Source organism: Quercus lobata, chromosome 2 (assembly GCF_001633185.2).
Source record: "Quercus lobata isolate SW786 chromosome 2, ValleyOak3.0 Primary Assembly, whole genome shotgun sequence".
Classification (NCBI taxonomy): domain Eukaryota; kingdom Viridiplantae; phylum Streptophyta; class Magnoliopsida; order Fagales; family Fagaceae; genus Quercus; species Quercus lobata.
In genome coordinates this window covers 75353797-75373311 of record NC_044905.1, presented here as the reverse complement: position 1 = coordinate 75373311, position 19515 = coordinate 75353797, and the positions used below count along the sequence as shown (strand labels likewise).

Here is a 19515-nt window from a genome sequence, read left to right as displayed (position 1 = left end):
CAGTTTATTTGACTACACTGTAAAGTTCTTAATGTTCTCCTTATAGCCATCTCTATTTTTTTTTTTTTTTTTTTACTTCTCCTTACAACCTCTTTGTTTTCCAATTAATGATTACTAATTGACGTTTTTTTTTTCTTTACCTACTCTTTATTACTTTGTATTTTTTTTTACCATCTCTCTCTCTCTCTCTCTCTCTCTCTCTCTCTCTCTCCATTGGCAACCTATCACTTTTCAAAATTTGATGATGATTCTATGACATTAAATTTAGTGTTTCTAAATTGACATTTGTTTTGTATTCCATTTTTCCTTTGATGCATTGGGTGTGAGAATGAGTGTTTCCTTAGCATTACTCCACTTTATGAGGACAATTTTATTTATTGAATTTAAGCAAAATATTATATGTTTAATTTTTAAGAATAAAAAAGGAGAGGAAATATAAATAATTTAATGATATAGATGGGGGATGTGGCTGAATTTAAATGTTGAGTAAAATAATATGAGAAGAAAAAAGAAGTAAAAATAAAATATATAGCAATAAACGCTAACTTATCCAAATCATTTTGTGTAATATAATAATATTATATTCTTATATACTATCTTTAATTCTTTATAATGCAATAGGATAACATTTAACAATCAAAATGAACAAAAAAAAAACCTTAAAACACAAAACTAAATCTCATCAACCCAAAAGAGAGTTCTAAAGAACACAATTTTATCAAGCTAAAGTAGAGATGCAAGAAAAATAAATAAATAAATCCACCAAAAAAATGAGGGAGAAAGAGAGGGAAATAGCCCTTTTTTGTGAGGGAAAATTATGCAAAGAATGGAAGAGTGAATGACAAATTTACACTAAGAGGATGATAATAAAAAGAAACAAAATAAAGGAAGATAAAGGGAAACAAAAAGAGTGATATTAAGGTAGAAGATTTGGGGAGATAAAAAGGTAAAGGGAATGAGAAATGTTGGAAAAAGTGTAAATGTTAACAGAAAAAAAAAGTACAATTTGATGATGACAATTTTTTATTATTTGAATTTAAGTAAAATATTACATTTTTTTTATTTTTTTTAAACAAAAAGGGAGAGAAAATATAAATAATTTAATGATAAAAAGGATGTGGTTGAATTTCAATATTGAAAAAAATAAGATGAGAAGAAAAAATAAGTAAAATTAAAAGATATAACAATAAACACTAAATTATTCAAATCATGTTATGTAATAGAATAATATTATATTCTTATCTAATATCTTTAATTCTTTATAGTGTAATCGGATAACATTTAACAATCAAAGAGAACAAAAAATAATAATAATAATAATAACTTAAAATACAAAACTAAATCGTATCAACATAAATTAGAGTTCTAAAAAAAAACAAAAATTTATCAACCTAAACCAAAGATGCAAGAAAAATAAAAATCCACCAAAAAATTGAGAGAGAGAGAGAGAGAGAGAGAGAGATAAATAACATTTTTGTGAGGGAAAACTATACAAAGAATGGAAGAGAAGATTACAAATTTATAGTAAGAGAAAGTAAATAAGAAGAGACAAATAAAGGAAGATGAATGGAAAAATGAATAGTGATATTAAAGTAGAAGTTAGTGGGGAGATGAAAATGTAAGAGAAGGAGAAAGGTTTGAGAAAGTGTATATATATATATATATATATTTTTTTTTTTTAAGTGAATGTTAGAAAAAAATTATAGGAAAAAAAAAAGAAGATAATGACGTGGATGCTAATGTGACTTAATTGAAGCGTAACAACAATAAATACTATACTTCTACTTTTATATATATACTAGTCGCTAACCCGTGCGATGCAAAGGGAAGCAACTAAGTATATAACATGTACCACAATATATAATATTATATGATACATTAGGAAGAAATACAATTCATTAAACAAACCTCCAAAAAAAAACTATAATTAAATAGAAAATTAAATTATTTTAGTAATACAAAACTATTCACTCACTAAAAACCAATTTGAAAACCTTTTTCAAAACCCAAGCCGCCTTCTAATAGAAAACACTATGCAAACATATAAAGAAAAATTGAACAATGGTTTTAATGAATTTAATTAAGAAAATTTTTTTTGTTGAAAGTTGACAGAATTACAGTTGTAAGTAAGAGTCTTAAAAATTGTTCAAAGTTGTACATAAGCAAATAACCAAATAAGCTAACGATCATTAACTGCTAATTATTAAATGCTTGTCAGTGACAAATTTTTTTGGAATCAAATAATTTGTAAACACCACATTTATGAATGAAAAAAGACTAAGGAAAGGAAAATAAATAGATGTTACAATCAACAACCATAATGTCTTCATTTCATCATTGCTCACCTGAGTTAATCACAATAATACACAACAAAGGCTTTAAAATGGTAGGTCATGGCTTGTAAAGAGAAGACTAGAACCTAATTTTTTGAAGAATATGCATGCATTGTATCAGTAAAACATAAAAAGGATATGATATCATCTTTTATCTCCACTGATCTGTATCTATATGATATATTCAAAACATAGATATCAGATGTTCAACTTGTATAACCAAATGGGATAGTAGTAAAAAAAGAAGCAGCATGTTCTAGATATTAAACAATCATAGCAAAACAACAAAATAAAAGTATGGTTCAATATCAATAATTTGAATTATATTTAAGCTTCATGGTGGGCTGACAAACAAAAAGAAAAATAAAAGAAACCAAAGAGAATCTGCATATTAAATGGCACATACCCATGCTTTGTGAAATCCAAAGGTGCAGTCCCCTTTGTAACGGCTCTAATTTCGATTTCGCAGACTCACTTGCCATTCTACCAACCTATAAAAATAACTACCACACAAAAATTTAAAATGCAAATCCAATACTAAGTAATATTCAGTCAAGAAATCAAACTTTTTTCCAAAAACTCAAATTTAATTCACAAGAACTGCAATAGAAGTTTCAATTTTTAGGGACCTTGAGATGTGCTTTATCGGCTACGAAATCATTGTAAGGAATTACATTAAAAAATTAATGAGTAAACGAACTAACAATCCTAGTCAATTTAAAAAATTCTTTGGTTTATAATAGACTCTTAAAATCCAAATTTGCTTTTGAAACCAACAATACTAAAACTAAAAGCAATTCACACATTCACGAATTAGTAAAACTAAATAAAAGTTAAAACAGTTCATAGATATCTGATGCTATTTGTACTAAAATGGATTTAGTCAAAGAGAGAGAAAGAGAGTGACCATCTTGAAGGAGTTGGTGTTTTGAGCAATATCGTTGTCGAGGAAGAGAGTAGAGTGGAGATTAAGGACTTCAAAGTTCAGAAAGAACGGAAACTTCAACTTTGACTCTTTGTTTTCCTCGTCAACTACTTGCTCTCCCATATCCTTCACATGCGTGTAAGATGAATTAGAAAAATCTGTTGCGTCATTCAAAGAATCAGAAGGGTAAGAAAGCTAAAAGTAGCTCTATCCATTCATTGTATCTATTGGTTTGGGTTTAAGATAGGTAAAATTAGATTACTAAATTATAGAATGAGAGAAGGGATCTGACCTTTGCTTTTTGGCTTGCTTTGACAATTTGCTTGATTCTGAGGATTTCTGCAAAATAAGCAAAACTTTTATGAAGTTAAAGTCTCAAAATTATTATTGTAGGAAATAAAGTACAGTGGGAGGCGGAGAAAAGGAGAAGTATGTACAAAGATAGGGAGGAGAGAAGTGTTTGTGGTTTTTTTTTTTTTTTTTTTGGAAAGAAGAATTGCTATTAAACCTGTAAAAATTAAAACTATCCAGAGCCAGGCAAAATGTTGCATTAGTTTGTGTTTTTTTTTTTAGTCGATTGATATTATCTGTAGAATTTAGAAATCAAAATGTTTCACATCAACAACCAAATGAAAAGGCACCTGTTTATAGTTAATTCTTAAAATGTGTATTTAAAAAGTACTGAATTAAACGGTTTGTTAAAAATTTAAAATCCTAAAAAGTCACAATGTTTGGTGTTTTTAAATGTTAACGTGGCTGAAATTTATGTGACTGAAATTTATGTAGCCACTTGGCTAAAATTTGTGTGTGTGTGTATAGAATTGTCATATCATACCCAATAAATGGAAGAAGTTACAACAAATAAAGGATGTGAGGAGGTTGTAACCTATTGGTGACTGTCAAAATTCCATATAATAGGGGCATTTGAAGAGTCTTGGTTAATGGAGGGACACATGATAAAGTTGAATATAAGAGTAACATCCAAATTTAAAGAGATGCTCAATAAATGACAACCGGTAAATCTAAAATTAAAAAATAAAATAAGAAAATAAATAATGACATGGCGCTAATGTGACTTAACTAGAGCGTAATAACAATAAATACTACGCTTCAGCTTTTAGTAATATATAGAGATATATATATATATATATAGATTAAAAATAATTTTTATATAAACCGTATCATTATTCATTGACTAAAAACTTATTAGTCTGAGACAAATCTATCAACACTTTATTTTTCTTTATTTCACCCAAGTTCTCCTCTAATTTTTCCTCCCACTTTTGGAAGGACAAATTTTGTTAGGTTCAATTGGAAAATGCTCCCCCTCACTCCTTTCTATTCTCCTATTTTCTCTTGCACGAAATAGTCAAAACTTTATCTACTAATCTTTTTTCTCTTCCTTGGTTGGCTTTTCTTTTTCTTTTTTTTATCTTTCCAAAATCATTCTACCAAGTACCAACTAGACACAGTTTAGAACCTGTTTAGTAATCTTATTTGAATAACGGTTTTCGTTGTTTAAATAACATAATACGTATTTCTACAACACTTTTTTTAGATACATATTTTCACAACACTTAAATTACATTACTAAAAATCTTTTATCGAAAGGTACCTTGGACTTTAGACCTTTCATCACTCGCTTTGAATTGCAAATATTTCTTTCAAGAATGATGGTAATGATTCCATTATAGAAAGATTAAAACAATAAAAATATATGACTAAGATTTGGGTGGGTAACATACCCATACCCACTATCTTAGATTACATTCCATTCACTTTCAATACTTTGTTGTAGCTTTTTTTATGAAAAGAAACTTATAGAATTTACTATTTGTCTAACTATTTGGTATTTTATGTTATAATCATATCACACTCAAGTGGAATAATATCTAGTGAATGCTGATATAAGATAACATTTAGTGGTAAGGTAATTAATATTAGTAGTGATGGCTCATGATGGTCTGGGTCCACAATCAACACTTGTAGAATGTATTTTGAAAGCTTTAGGCCTTTTTTCTCCAGTTTAATTGATAGGACATCTCTTTTAAACTTTACAAAGTCTAGGCCATCAAACCTTACAAATGAAACAAACAAACCATCAGCCTCTAAATCACAAAGGCCAACCTAAAAGCAAAATAAACCCCTGCACAATAACAGGGGAGACCCGATACAAACTCAAAGCAGAAACTACTAGCAAAAAAAACAATAGATCATTAACCCTACAAGCTAGCTAAGAATCAACAAGCACCAAGGAGGGATAAATTCCCCAATTATAGGCTTATAGCATATTCGAACATATAAAATAGAGAGTAGTGATGTGCAACCAACAATAATCATTTGAAATAGAAAGTAGTAAATGAAAGCAGATTAACATTGTTCCACATGATCCAGTGCATAAGATGTAGTTCAAATTTTTTTGGGATAATTCAGACATTATATTGAAGAGCAAACAAATTACAAACAGAACAACCAGCCCAACACAGCCACTTTAGCACACACAGAGTCCTTCAAAGACCACCTAACTAAGATTGCTAACTTTAAAATTTTTAAGACAAACAATACAACTCCAAAATAAATAATGACATGGCGCTGATGTGGTTTAACTAGAGCGTAACAACAATAAATGCTACGCTTCAACTTTTAGTAATATATAAAAATATATATATATATATATATATATATTAATATTAATTTTTATATAAACCGTATCATTATTCATTGACTAAAAACTTATAAGTCTGGGACAAATCTATCATCACTTTATTTTTCTTTATTTCACCCAAGTTCTCCTCTAATTTTTCCTCCCACTTTTGGAAGGACAAATTTTGTTAGGTTCAATTGGAAAATGCTCCCCCTCACTCCTTTCTATTCTCCTATTTTCTCTTGCATGAAATAGTCAAACTTTATCTACTAATCTTTTTTCTCTTCTTTTGTTGGCTTTTCTTTTTCCCTTATTATCTTTCCAAAATCATTCTACCAACTACCAACTAGACACAGTTTAGAACCTATTTAGTAATCTTATTTGAATGATAGTTTTCATTTATTTAAATAATATAATATGTATTTCTATAATATTTTTTAGATATATATTTTTACAACACTTCAAATACATTAATAAAAATCTTTTATCGAAAGGTACCTTGGATTTTGGACCTTTCATCACTCGCTTTGAATTGCAAATATTTCTTTCAAGAATGATGGTAATGATTCCATTATAGAAAGAGGGATCCAAAAATCAAGGGTAATTAAAAAGCCGTAAAGGAAAAGCGTCATAGATGCCATCAACTTTGCGCTGCACTAATTTGCAAACCCGTTGTTTGTCAAACGTGGCTGCTGGGTACCTTGAGATTTGTAGCTTTGTTTTTTGCACACTTTTTTAAGTCCAAATAAAAAAGTACACATGGCCCAGATATAAACAGAGACATAAATAAATATAAATAAATATTATGATAATGTAGGTAGATGATGTGAAAGCAAAGGTCCCGACAAGAGAGTTTGTTGTCATATTTAAATGGATTTAGAAAAGAAAAAATTGAATTGGGGTTTTAATTTGTGCAGTAGGTGGACGGTGTAATAGTTTATCTCTCTTTACCTACACAGCTACACCTGCAGCTACACCGACCGACCCTCTTTTTTTATTTTTTATTTTTTCTTCGATGCGGAAATATTCCATTAAAAACTGAAATTGAGTTACAACAAAGCGAAGCACCAACACACAAGTTTTAGCAACAGTCCAGATGGAAAAGGTGTTGGACCATCGGAGGAGCACAACCCTTCCAAACTTAGTTTGTTCCATTACATCTAGCATAATGAGCAAAAATTCAATCATTCATTTTAGTTGTACAATCAACAATCTACCCAAAATCACACATTAAGAAGTTGCACAATTGTCGTGTGCTGGAATTGGCCTCTCAATTAAAGTTTGAAACTAACATTTACATCTTAATTAATTTTGAGAATTAATTTTTCTTCTATTAAAATTTTCAAATATATATGAAGTGACATTTGAAGGTTTGCTCACATACATTATTGCAATCTTTTTTAGCTTAAAAAAGTATTTTTCTTTCTTTTAGGCTTAGGTCCAACCACAACAAGTAAAGTAACATTATGATCACGTTACTCACGCCCCGATAGAAGATTCCAACTTAAGTCACTCCTACTCTTTTTTATTCATTAAAAAACAAGTATTCCTCTTTTTTACCGTTTGTTTGTTCAATTTAATGAAAAAAAAAAAATGATTAGATTTTATACGCTAAGCATTACATTATTATCATATACTTATGAAATAAGAGCTACATCTCTTTACATACTTGTCAGTTATGCTTCTCTAGATGCATCGGAGTCACCACAAGCTTTATAGCTGAGCTTTGGGCTCTTCGTGATGGCCTCAACTTTTGTCACAACATGCATCTTCAAGATGTTGATATTCAAATTGATGCCAAAGCAATTGTTGATATTATTAGAGATCCTTATTATTCGAACCGGGTTGTTATGCCTATTGTTGATGATTGTAGACAGTTGATATCCCAATTTGGCCAAGTTTGGATTGGGCATTGCTATCGTGAAGCTAATTTTTGTACTGACTTTTTAGCTAGGAGAGGTGTGTTCCAAGATTGTTGTTATTATGTGTATCAGGACCCTCCTGTGGACTTGCTTGATCTTATTAGTGCGGATAAGGAGAGTGTGTATTGTATCAGGGCTATTCCTTCTGTCTCTGGTAGCCTTTAGTTTGTTTTAATGAAATTTCCTCTTTACCAAAAAAAAAAAAAAAAAACTTTTAACACAAGTAAAGTTGACACTGCAAACAAAAAAAAAAAAAAAAAAAAACAATACATAGATAGAGGACAGGTATTCTTTTTTTTTTTTAGAGACAGAGGACAGGTATTCTTCAATAAGTTTTTTTTAATAAGTTAAATGATTACTTTACCCTTTTTTTTTTTAAGATCGTGTGGAAAATACATAACTATCTTACCCAAAAAAAAAAGAGAAAAAGATTACAAAACTCAATCCACATGGTTTCTCAAAAAAGTCGCGTTTTGTGGTTTTCTACTGTCAAATTTTCTTTTAACAAAAGCAACTTTACATTAATTTGTGTATTCCTTTTGTGAGCTACATTTTCACACTTTGAAAGTAGAAACCTTTCCAGAAAATAAGGAAAACAATCAAAAGTACAGGCAACAAGGAAAACAAATATAACACAACCAAACAGCAAGAACAACAAGAAGAAAAGAAGACAAACCCAACATAATGATAAACTACCTTTCCATTTTCACCTTCTTAATAATGGCTCTCCCATTTCTTTAGCTTATAGTAGCTTTGCAATCTGTACTCTGCAGAGCTTGTTGCATGATCTTTATGACACCAACCATGAATTCCATGCATCCTCTAAGCCCAAGCTACAAAAATCCAACTTGGGTGTTCTTCTTTTTCAGCTTAATCTCTTTCTCACTCTCTGATCCAAGGATATCACAGTCAGGCCTATTCTGTGGCACTGTCAAGTCTCCACCACTCACCAACTTCATCCCCACCTTTGTGAAAGAAATGGAGAGCCTATCTCAGCTTGTCAACACCACCCACTGGGGCACAAGCTTTGTCAACTCCACCCCTCCCATGTATGGCTTAGCTCAATGCTTCCAAGACCTTTCTCACACAGACTGTCTTCTTTGCTATGCTGCAAGCCGTACAAAGCTCCCTCGATGCCTTCCTTCCATCTCAGCTCGCATTTACCTTGATGGGTGCTTTTTGCGCTATGATAACTACAGCTTTTACCAAGAAGCTACTAACCCTTTGATTGACACTGTGAACTGTAGCTCCAAATATGGCGTGGAGGTTGATGAAGTTTCCAAGGTTGAGTTTGTAAAGAATGTTGGGGTTTTGATTGAAAATGTGACAAAAGCTGCTGTGGGAAACAAAGGGTTTGCAGTGGCTGAAGTGAAAGGTGTGTATGCCTTGGCGCAGTGTTGGAAGACTGTTGGGAGTGATGGGTGCAGAGAGTGCTTGGAGAAGGCAGGGAAGGCAGTGATCAGTAAGTGCTTGCCAAGGAGGGAAGGGAGAGGATTGAATACAGGGTGTTATTTGAGGTATTCCACTGAGAAGTTTTACTATGATAATGGAGAAGCACAAAATGGTCATGGTAATTAAGTTTCTTGCTTCTTTTTTCTTTTTTTTGAAATTCATGATTTTGGTGGACTTTGTGGGGTGAGTTGGAATGAAATTGAATCAAAGGTTCATTTTTTATTTCGGGTGGTGGCATTTTTAATTTGATAACCTTTCTATTTGATTTGTGGGAATGGAAAAGAATGAGAAGACAATGTTTAGAATCTGATTATTCTTGTTTTTTTTTTTTTGGTTGTGTATATATGCAATTTAATTGAACTGGCATGAATAGCTAAGATATGATCATTTGAGTGGAGATTTTAGTTTTGTTGGGTCTTATAATGAATACAAAGAAAAGGGGACAAAATTCAAAGATTTTGTTTTCTATTATTTTCCATCAATTTTTCTCAGCTTGCAAACAGAAACTAAAGGCTTTTTTTTTTTGTCTATTGAGTATTCGTACTTTATTTTTCTCTCTCTTTTGTTCCATTATGGCAGTTGCATATTGGAGTAAAAGTCACTCTGTTTAATGGTGGGTTTGTCTTTGAGTATCTCTCTTTTCATTTTATGTATTTTAAACCCCATTCCATATGTCAATTTCCATAATGTGTGGTGCTATTTGATGTTCTCTGACCATGTTGATAATGTTGTTTTTTAATTGCTGTCTTTTATGTGTTTTATACTTTTATATTGTCCAGGTTTTTCTCAAACAGGAGCCATCGTAGCCATAGTTTTATCAGCAGTTGCCTTCTTAATGCTCTTTCTGTTTGCTGCATATGCTGGCTATGCAAGGTTATTAAGGATCAAAGAAGGTACAATTCTGAGAAATTGTCATGATCAAGACAAGAATTATAGTAGTTTCTCATGCATTATAATAGCTTTTATGATCTATCATCCATTAATGTTCTAATTCATTAATCTTGTCTTGCACTTCAGAGCGCAATAACATAGGCCAAATTTCAACAAGTATTGATAGGGCTAGTTTGAACTTCAAATATGAGACTCTTGAGAAGGCAACAGACTACTTTAATCCTTCAAGAAAAATAGGCCAAGGAGGAGCTGGTTCTGTATACAAGGGGACTCTTCCAAATGGGAAAATTGTTGCTGTTAAGAGATTGATTTACAATACCAGGCAGTGGGTAGATGATTTTTTCAATGAAGTAAATTTAATCAGTGGAATTCAACACAAGAATCTTGTGAAGCTTTTGGGTTGCAGTATTGAAGGCCCTGAGAGCCTCTTGGTCTATGAGTATGTACCAAACAGGAGCCTCGATCAGTTCATTTTTGGTAATCCTATTTTCTTTATACCTCTTTGGTTTGCTGTAAGAAGTAGAGTTTTAGCTCAAAAACTTTATTAGTAAAGCTTTTGCGACATAGGTCTTCAACTGAAAAGTTGTTTAGCATTTTGAACGTTTAGCAAATTACAGTGAATAGTGCTTTGAAGTTCTGAATTTATAAAATATGGTGAACTGCAGAGTTTTTTCCATAAAAGTTTCAATTTTCAGCTTTTCCCCTCTTAAATCTCTTTTGTTATCATTTTTTGCTTTAAGAGCTTTGTAACTCTAATAGCTATGTAAGGCTCTGCTTAATGCAGAGCCACAGTATCTCTTTATTCATGCAAATGATGATCCACATTTGAAACAAATTATTGAATTGGTTTAGGACATGAATATGCTTGTTACATTGCTGAATTGTAGATAAGTCATTCCTGAATGAGCAACATATATCTTTGCAATTGAAAACATACAAGCTGAGAAATGCAGGGAAAAGAAAAGGTAAAACTACCATTTCAAAATGGTGATGATCTCTATATCTTTTGCAGACAAGAACAAAGTTCAGATTCTAAATTGGAGGCAGCGATTTGATATCATTATTGGGACAGCTGAGGGGCTTGCATATCTTCATGGAGGTGCCAAAGTAAGAATAATTCACAGGGATATAAAAAGCAGCAATGTTCTTCTGGATGAGAATCTCACCCCAAAGATTGCCGACTTTGGCCTTGTTCGATGTTTCGCTGCTGATCAAAGTCATCTTAGTACTGGAATTGCTGGTACACTGTAAGTAAATTTTGTAAAAGTTCTATTTAGCCTGCTGTTTTCACTTCATATAGGATCATGTTTTTATACTGACATATACCATTACTTCAAGCATTACATGATTTAGTAATGTAAAACTGAAAGTCTATTATACTAGGATAAATTCATTGTCTTCATGTTTATTTTAATTGTATGCCTCTATGAAATCTGATAAAGTAAGAATTATGAGAAAATAAGTCTTTTTTTAATGTGTAAAATATGGTGTCCTGCGCTGTCCAGTTCCATTATATTTTTCATTGCAGTTGATGTCAACCTGCTAGATTTCCATCGTTTTAACCCATTATAACTGTTATTTGGAATCCCAATTTTGACTTGGAAGTAAAATTTTAGCAGATCAAGCTCTCCCACCTTATAGTTCCTAAAGTGTCTCAATTCTTTCCCTTTCTCATTAAAAGTGTATGTCTTTTTAACAGAGGTTACATGGCTCCTGAGTATCTTGTTCGAGGACAACTTACAGAGAAAGCAGATGTTTTTAGTTTTGGAGTTCTGGTACTTGAGATTGTATGTGGGAGGAGGAATAATTCTTTCATTGAGGACTCAAGTTCCCTTCTACAAACAGTAAGACTCAGAATCCATGTATATTTCAAATAGTGCTATAGGATACAAGACCCATACTAGCTTATAGGCTCTTTTTGCTGAAGTGTTATGTTTCATTTTGACCTCAGGTATGGAAATTCTACAAAACAAATAAATTGGTTGAAGCTGTTGACCCTTGCCTGAGAGATAAATTTCCTGGAAAAGAGGCATCAGATGTGCTTCAAATTGGGCTTTTGTGCGCACAAGCTTCAGTTGCTTTAAGACCATCCATGGAGGAAGTAGTTCAGAAGTTAACTAGTAAAGATTGTGAGATTCCTATACCAAACCAACCTCCTTTTCTGAGTACCAATGCGCTTGGGTCAGACAGCTCCCTTAAGACCTATAGCATGGACAGCTTAGTGTTAAACGCAGCAAGAAAGCTGGAAGCATCCTATACTTCCACAGAGTCCTCTAGTAGGGACAGTTCAGATGTGATTTCAAGATTAGAGTTTTTTCAGAAGTAGATTCAGAGTAAAATTCTAATAATCCCAAGACTGATTAATATTCAATCCTCAAATTGACATTTGTAGGTTAGGAGGAAATTATATAACGAAGCACACATCTGCGCAATCAATAATTATCTTATGGGTCTGATATATGCATTTTTATCATGTGGATCCTACACAACTGTAGGAGAGAGATGCATATATCAGATGTTTGAGCTACATACCCCAAAGCAACAAAATTAAAGGCACTTCAAAGTTGGACAGAAGTAGCAGATTCAAAAGTTAGGACATGGTTAAGGTATAAAGTATGGCCAGCTCAGAACTTCATTAGCAGATTTACACCAAGTCATGTTCAGATTCATTCTTTCTTTTTCTTTTTTTTTAATATTTATAAATATTTTTGTATGCAATGAGGAAGTCCTGGACATTTGATGACATGTTTTTGTGTTCTGGCCTTCTTCCAGCACATGAATACTTCCATAAATATCAAAAGTTGATCAAGTAGGGTGGTAGTTTCTTGTAACCCACTTCCTTGTGTCGGCTTGTTTTTGTAACTTAACCAAAACGGCAAAATCTTCAACTTTCTCTTTTCTTCTATTGGTTAAATCTTCTTATCATTTTGATGAAATGGCTAAGTAGTCATCATCAAAATTATAATTCTATTGTCAAAGCTAATGCGGTTGGTGATCATGTTAAGGCCCTTTCACAATTAAATTGTGCAGCATACAGGAGGTAGTTCTCAATAAATGTCTGATGTAAACCATTCAGGGATATGTCAATAGCAATGCCAATGGCTTTGGATAATTATATTTTTTGAACTGCCACATGGGTCATACATGTCGACAAGCTGCTTAATAAGTTTCTGCCAAGTATATTATCCTTGTCTATTGTAGTTGGGACCATTACCTACAGTATTCGTAAAGAAAACAAAAGAAAGAACAGTAAGAACATAGAAAATCAAAAGAAAACATTAACTCCAAGTTCACATCAATGAGATGGTTACCTAATTTTTACCCCACGATATGCTAAACCTCAACTACATAGGCGTAGCTTGTGAGATGCTAAATGAACAGTAAGAGAACCATCTGTCCAAATGATTCCAAACATTTTAGTCTAGTAAACCTTCTTAGTATTCTATGAAACACAAAGCTAAGTGTAAAAATAAAATAAAATAAAATAAAAAAAAAAAAAAAAAAAGGAATGCTAGGATTTGTAATGGAGAAATTATGTCTGCCATTTTTAAGGTCTGGACATTAAACATAGGCTTACTTGGTGTAAGAACGTGATATCTATTAAAAATAGAATTCTTTGGTCTTTGGAGGCTCCTGCTTTTGTTTTTGAGCTAGGTTATTGGTTTGTTTGCCTTTTTTTTTTTTTTTTTTTTGGGTGAGAAGGATCTATTTTAAGTTTGTTGTTAGTGGCGAGTGTTTTGTGTTAGCTACTGCTATGTTTATGCAAGGTTATTAAACCCGGACCGGACCGTACGGTCCGACCGGAAAACCCGGGAACCGTTCAGATTCACGGTCCATTTAAGGTAAGGAACCGTTCCATGCGAAAAAAGCATGGAACCGTCCGGACCACGGTCCGACCGTCTGGGTCTGTGAACCGTGACCGGTTCACACGGTTCAGACGGTTCCCTAATTTCAGCCTTTTTTTTTTTTTTTTTTTTTTTTTTTTATACGGCGTCGTTCCACCTTTTTTTTTTTTTAACCCTCTCTCAAAAATCACTCTTAGCCTCACTCTGAAACCCTCTCTCAATCACTCTCAATCCTCACTCGTCTCTGCCTCTCTCAAAAATCACTCTCAATCCTCACTCTCTCAAGTCTCAATCACTCTCTCGTCTCTGCCTCTCCCTCGTCACCGTCGCACTGTCGCAGCTCAGCCCAGATTTCTTCCTCAATCCTCACTCTCTCAATCACTCTCTCCCTCGTCGCCGTCGCACTGTTGCAGCTCAGCCCAGATCTCTTCCTCACTCTCTCAAAGTCTCAATCACTCTCTCGTCTTTACCTCTCTCCCTCGTTGCCGTCGCAGCTCAACCCAGATCGCAGCTCACTCTCTCACGCTCATCTCTGCCTCTCTCCCTCGTCCCCGTCGCAGCTCACTCTGTGCCTCGTCGCCGTCGCCGTCGTTGGTACTTTAATCTGTTTTTTCTTTGTTAATATTTGCAAGTTGATTGTGGATGATGATATAGATTTGAAGTGTTGGTGTGTAAATTGATTTGGGTCAATTGAAAATTGATTGTGGATGATGATATAGATCTGAAGTGTTGGTGTATGTGAAGACAAGGCTTGTGATATTATTGTAATTGTGAAAATTGATTTGGGTCAATTGGTGTTTCTGTCTGCCAAAATTACTTTGTTGTGTCTGCAACTTCTTGCTGCATGTTTTTTTTTTGTATTTTTTATTGCTGTTGGTTTCAATAATATTTACATTATTCTCAAATCATTTGCCCCATTACTAAAAGCAATCTCAACATAATTGAAATCCCAGAATTAACATAGCATCTGAATATGCTAGATTTCAAATTTACTTAACTACAGCTATCAGACCACATATTAATAAAAAAATAAAAAGAGAAGAAGAAAAATGACCCTCAAGAATAGAACAGGTGGACCATGGACCTGTTTCAAAATGAGTTCAGTGATAGAACAGGCAGACGCCTTATAGTATCTTAACTAGCTTTTTCTTATGATGGTGTCCTGAAAACAATTGGCCCTAATGTCTCACATACTTGACAAGCACAATGAAGAAGAAATGACTAATCAAAATGTGAAACAAAAGTAAGCTAATAGCTAGTCAAAGTGAGAAGAAGCAAAAACAGTGTGAAACAAAAGTAAGCTAATAGCTAGTCAAAGTGAGAAGAAGCAAAAACAGTAATACAAGTACCAATGACTTGCAGAAACCCTGTGCTTTCCCAGATAAGAAGACATTATTCTCAGAAACCCTATGCTTTCCCAGCAATACAAGTTAATTATTTAGTTTTATTTTTTTTTTTTTTGGGTCTGTTGCATAATGAGTAGGTTCTGTGGAAAGTTGAAAAGGAAAAGTGAATGTGGGATTAGGATGTTTTAGGGATCAGTTTTTGTATTATGGTTCAATTAACTTGTGGAAAGGATGTTACATTTGAAAAGTTTTTTTGTCTAGTGACTTGTTTCTTTCATGCATTTTTGATGGGAAGGAGTTTTTTTTTGTCTAGTGTGTAACAACGTGTAATTGTGTACTGTATTTTTGTAAGTTTTATGTATTTTTTAGAAATAAGCTTTTCTAAATGAATTAGGCTATTTTAGTTAATTTTTCTATTTTTTTATTAATTTAATGTTTTTATATATATTTAAAATAATTATTAAATTAATTATGACGTCATCACGGTTCGACCCCGGTTCGACCTCGGTCCAACCTCAAAACCCTTGAACCTCTCCCTTTTACGGTTCAATGAACGGTCCGGGTCTGAAAACCTTGTGTTTATGTACCAACGATTGGTTTTTGCAAACTTATGTGATTTGTGGAAAAATGTATTATAATTATTTTATAAGAATATAATGTAAAATTGGTTGATTAAATTGATATGTTATTTAGAAGTATTTTATATTTTTATAAGTTTTATTTAATTAAGCATTTAATGTATTTACATTCAACAACACACACAGAGAGATATATATAATCCAAATTATGTAGATATAGATTATGACTGATGAATGATTGACTAAGTTATAACTGCCTGAAGGACTTTTTTTTTTTAGGCCGATTGGAAGATAACTCATGGGCCTCATCCTTTTCTCCTCCTCACAATTGGGCAGTACAAATCTACAAAAATCACACGGACTGAGGCACCTATTCCCTACATTTAGTGGGGCTATACCTAGACAAAATTACAACACTTTGGGCCTCTGGGAAATCCACCCATTTCAATGATTTGATGCTATTGCCACATCTCATAACGCCCTTAATTTATCCAAAACTCAAAGGGACCCCTCATCACATTACATTATTAGGAAAACTGATTACGTAGTACATATTACAGAACAAACTGAACTGCTAAATGAAACTGCAAGTTCTCACTCCAAAAAAAAAAGGGGGGGGGAAATCAAAATAAGAAGATAAGTGGAATCAGATAAAAACAAGAAGGTATGTTATAGCCTACTCATCTTCCACCACGACACTAATTTCACCTTTCTTAAGCACATCATAGAATTCCTTGGTCCTCCTCTGGAGTTTCCAATGATGCATTTTCCAAAGGAAACCAGCCACGAGGCTAAGACCTATCCCATAGCAAATCTCCTTAATCAAACTTGGAACCCGATATGCAGAGTGCAGACTGTGCTATGTTATGAGAAGCCATGTCTACCCTGCAAAATCCACACGATGAACATGGACTAGATGTTAAAATGTTAGAACAATTATTAAGTGATTTTGGGATATAAAGTGATAGTTTATCATGATGTTAGAACAAACCGAAATAAATTTGAACTTTATCAATGCTATCTATACTTTCTATCTACTTATTACGCTACTCACCCCACTCATTGAAGAGAGTCTAAGCTCACACATGGACAAAGAATCCATGCCTACACAATCTATGCCTACATGTTGAATTGAAATGTTAAAATAATGGTTAATTGTTCAAATTCAAGCTTTTGGGACCAGTTTATTGTGAGGAAAAGATATAAAAATATCTCAAAACATCAAATTTATTTGGCTAACAAACAATTCTATTAGTTTCCTAATTTGCCAATTCGCATCTTTGATCAATTCACAGCTTCACATACATGTAAACAAAAACTTGCTAGAAACGCAACACAATTTTGTTGAATTTCTTACTATTAATCAGATTTATGATAATTACACCTAAATTAATATATCTTTAAATAACTACAGAAGTATAGATACTTAAATGCGCCTATTCATTTCTTCCTCTCTTTTTTTCAGTTATAAGTTATAACTTTTTTTTTTTTTTTGGTAAAAAGGAAATTGCATTAACGAAAGCTAAGGGGGAAGGGGAGGTTCAGTGATGGTCTTGTTATAATGCAATCCAGCTTTGTCTGAGCTTAAAAGCTCCAAAAAAAAAATCCACAGGCGGATCATGATACAAAATAAAAGTCCTATCTTGGGCAGTCCCTATCCTAGCCAGAAGATCAGCACACGAGTTGACTTCATGAAAGCAATGCCCAATCCGGACTTGGGCTATCTAGGAAATCAACTGCGTGCAGTCATCAAGAAGAGGCATTGCAAAAAGGTTAGCATCAGATGGGTTGGTGATAAGATGAACAATGGCTTTAGCATCTAATTGGATATCAACAGCATTCAAGTGCATGTTACTGCAGAGAATTAGACCGTCTCTGAGGGCATAAAGTTCTGCTATAAAGCTGTTTGAGCTCCCGAGACTCCTAGAAAAGCCCTCAATCCACTCCCCTCGGTCATTCCTAATGTGACCGCCACAACCAGCTCTGCCTGGGTTTCCTATTGCTGATCCATCAGTGTTCAGACGAACCCACCCGGTTTGAGGTTTTTCCCGCCTGATTCGCACGACCTTTCTGCTACCTGAGAGCTTAGGATTTAGTCCACAATGTTGAAATTCCAAGGCACGGAACAGAGCATCCCTGTGAACATTGGACTGGACATGTTGGTTTCTGAAAATAGCATCATTCCTATGCTTCCACAAAAGCCAAATTGCAGAGGGAAAAACTATTCTCCAAGGGGGGTGGTTGCTCATTCTGCAAGTATTATCCTTACAATTTTTCTCTAGCTAGTGAACCAGACTTCCCCCATAGAAGTTGCTGGGAACATTAACTCCTAACCTACTCCAAGCATGCCTCGTTGCCTCACAGTCCCTTAGCCAGTGCAGAATAGTTTCAAATGAAGGGCAGATATCAGAATTACTGATGCACCTTCTGACAAGACACTCTCCCACTCCAATGCTGTTGTGCAAGCACTGCCAAATGAAAGTCTAGATCCAAGGCAAGGTGTCAAGTAAGAATGTCCTGAGGCACCACATCTAGGAAAGTTCAAATTTGCCATATGATACACCCAACAAGCCTTATATTAAAACTCAATGGGTATAGAAGACAATCATCCCATCCATCATTTATTAAGTCATGCCTTAACATTAAAAATTGTGGTGAACTTAACTGATTTTTTCCATTCTCTGGTTTAGGTTGTGAGGAAACGCATAATTTCAATTTTTAATGTGTTAAAATAGAAGATCTAAAAGTTGATACATGAAAAGAAAATGTAAAAGTTAAGTTTTAATTTTTACAAAACCTAGCTTTTAAATCTTCTTTTCCATTAATTTTTTAGTTTTTTTATATTTTGAGAGGAAAGAGACATAAAAGGGTAACAAAAATACAAATTTATTTTTATTTTTAACAGAGGTGAGTAATGGGAAATAAACAGAGCTAACCTCAGGTGGATAAAGTGTCAATTTTTAAACCACATGTAGGTAAAGTGTTTTTTGAGCAAATCACAGGTGGGCAAAGTGTAATTTCCCTTTATATATAACAAAAGGCAAGGATTACAACTTACAATAGAAAAATTCAAATAAAACCCTAATTTTCCTCTTCAATCTCTCTCTTTCTCTGAAACTGTAAGTTGTGCTCTGTATATAAAACCACTGAAGGTATTCTCTGTATCTCTCTCTTGCTTCCAATTCATAATTGTTTGAATAAGATATGATAATTTTATTTCTCATTTGAAATTTTGGTAATTTGTGGTGTAGATTCAAAGGTTGATTTTGATTTGAATTTGGGATCTTCTCTCTCTCTCTCTCTCTCTCTCTCTCTCTCTCTCCACACACGCATGCACGCACACACACGAGTGTGTGCATGTGCGTGTGTGTGTGTGTGTGCGTGTGTGTGTGTGTGTGCAAGTTATGTGATTGAGCATGATAATTTTGACCAAAGAAAGAAAATTTAGAAAATAACCTATTGGCAAATGACCAAATTGGGGCAAATTATTGTCATACTATGTAAAGAAGTAAAGGATGTTCCGGTCATTCAAACCATATAATTTCTTCTTTAATCTCTCTCTCCTTCTCTGAAATTTAT

The 19515-nt window shown here is 33.3% G+C and overlaps 2 protein-coding genes across 2 annotated transcripts; one reads left to right on the top strand and one right to left on the bottom strand.

Moving 5' to 3' along the window:
- The first annotated feature begins 8348 nt into the window (after window positions 1-8348).
- On the top strand, window positions 8349-13066 carry LOC115976620 (cysteine-rich receptor-like protein kinase 42). Its single transcript, XM_031098035.1, has 6 exons — window positions 8349-9394; window positions 10056-10169; window positions 10294-10644; window positions 11180-11414; window positions 11867-12011; window positions 12119-13066. Exons 1-6 carry the CDS (start codon window positions 8608-8610, stop codon window positions 12491-12493), a joined length of 2007 nt encoding a protein of 668 aa, XP_030953895.1. The 5' UTR covers window positions 8349-8607; the 3' UTR covers window positions 12494-13066.
- Window positions 13067-16612: 3546 nt separating this feature from the next.
- Window positions 16613-17038, bottom strand: LOC115970805 (cytochrome c oxidase subunit 5C-like). Its single transcript, XM_031090420.1, has 2 exons — window positions 16991-17038; window positions 16613-16795 (listed from the first exon to the last, which is right to left on the bottom strand). Exons 1-2 carry the CDS (start codon window positions 17036-17038, stop codon window positions 16613-16615), a joined length of 231 nt encoding a protein of 76 aa, XP_030946280.1.
- Window positions 17039-19515: the final 2477 nt, after the last annotated feature.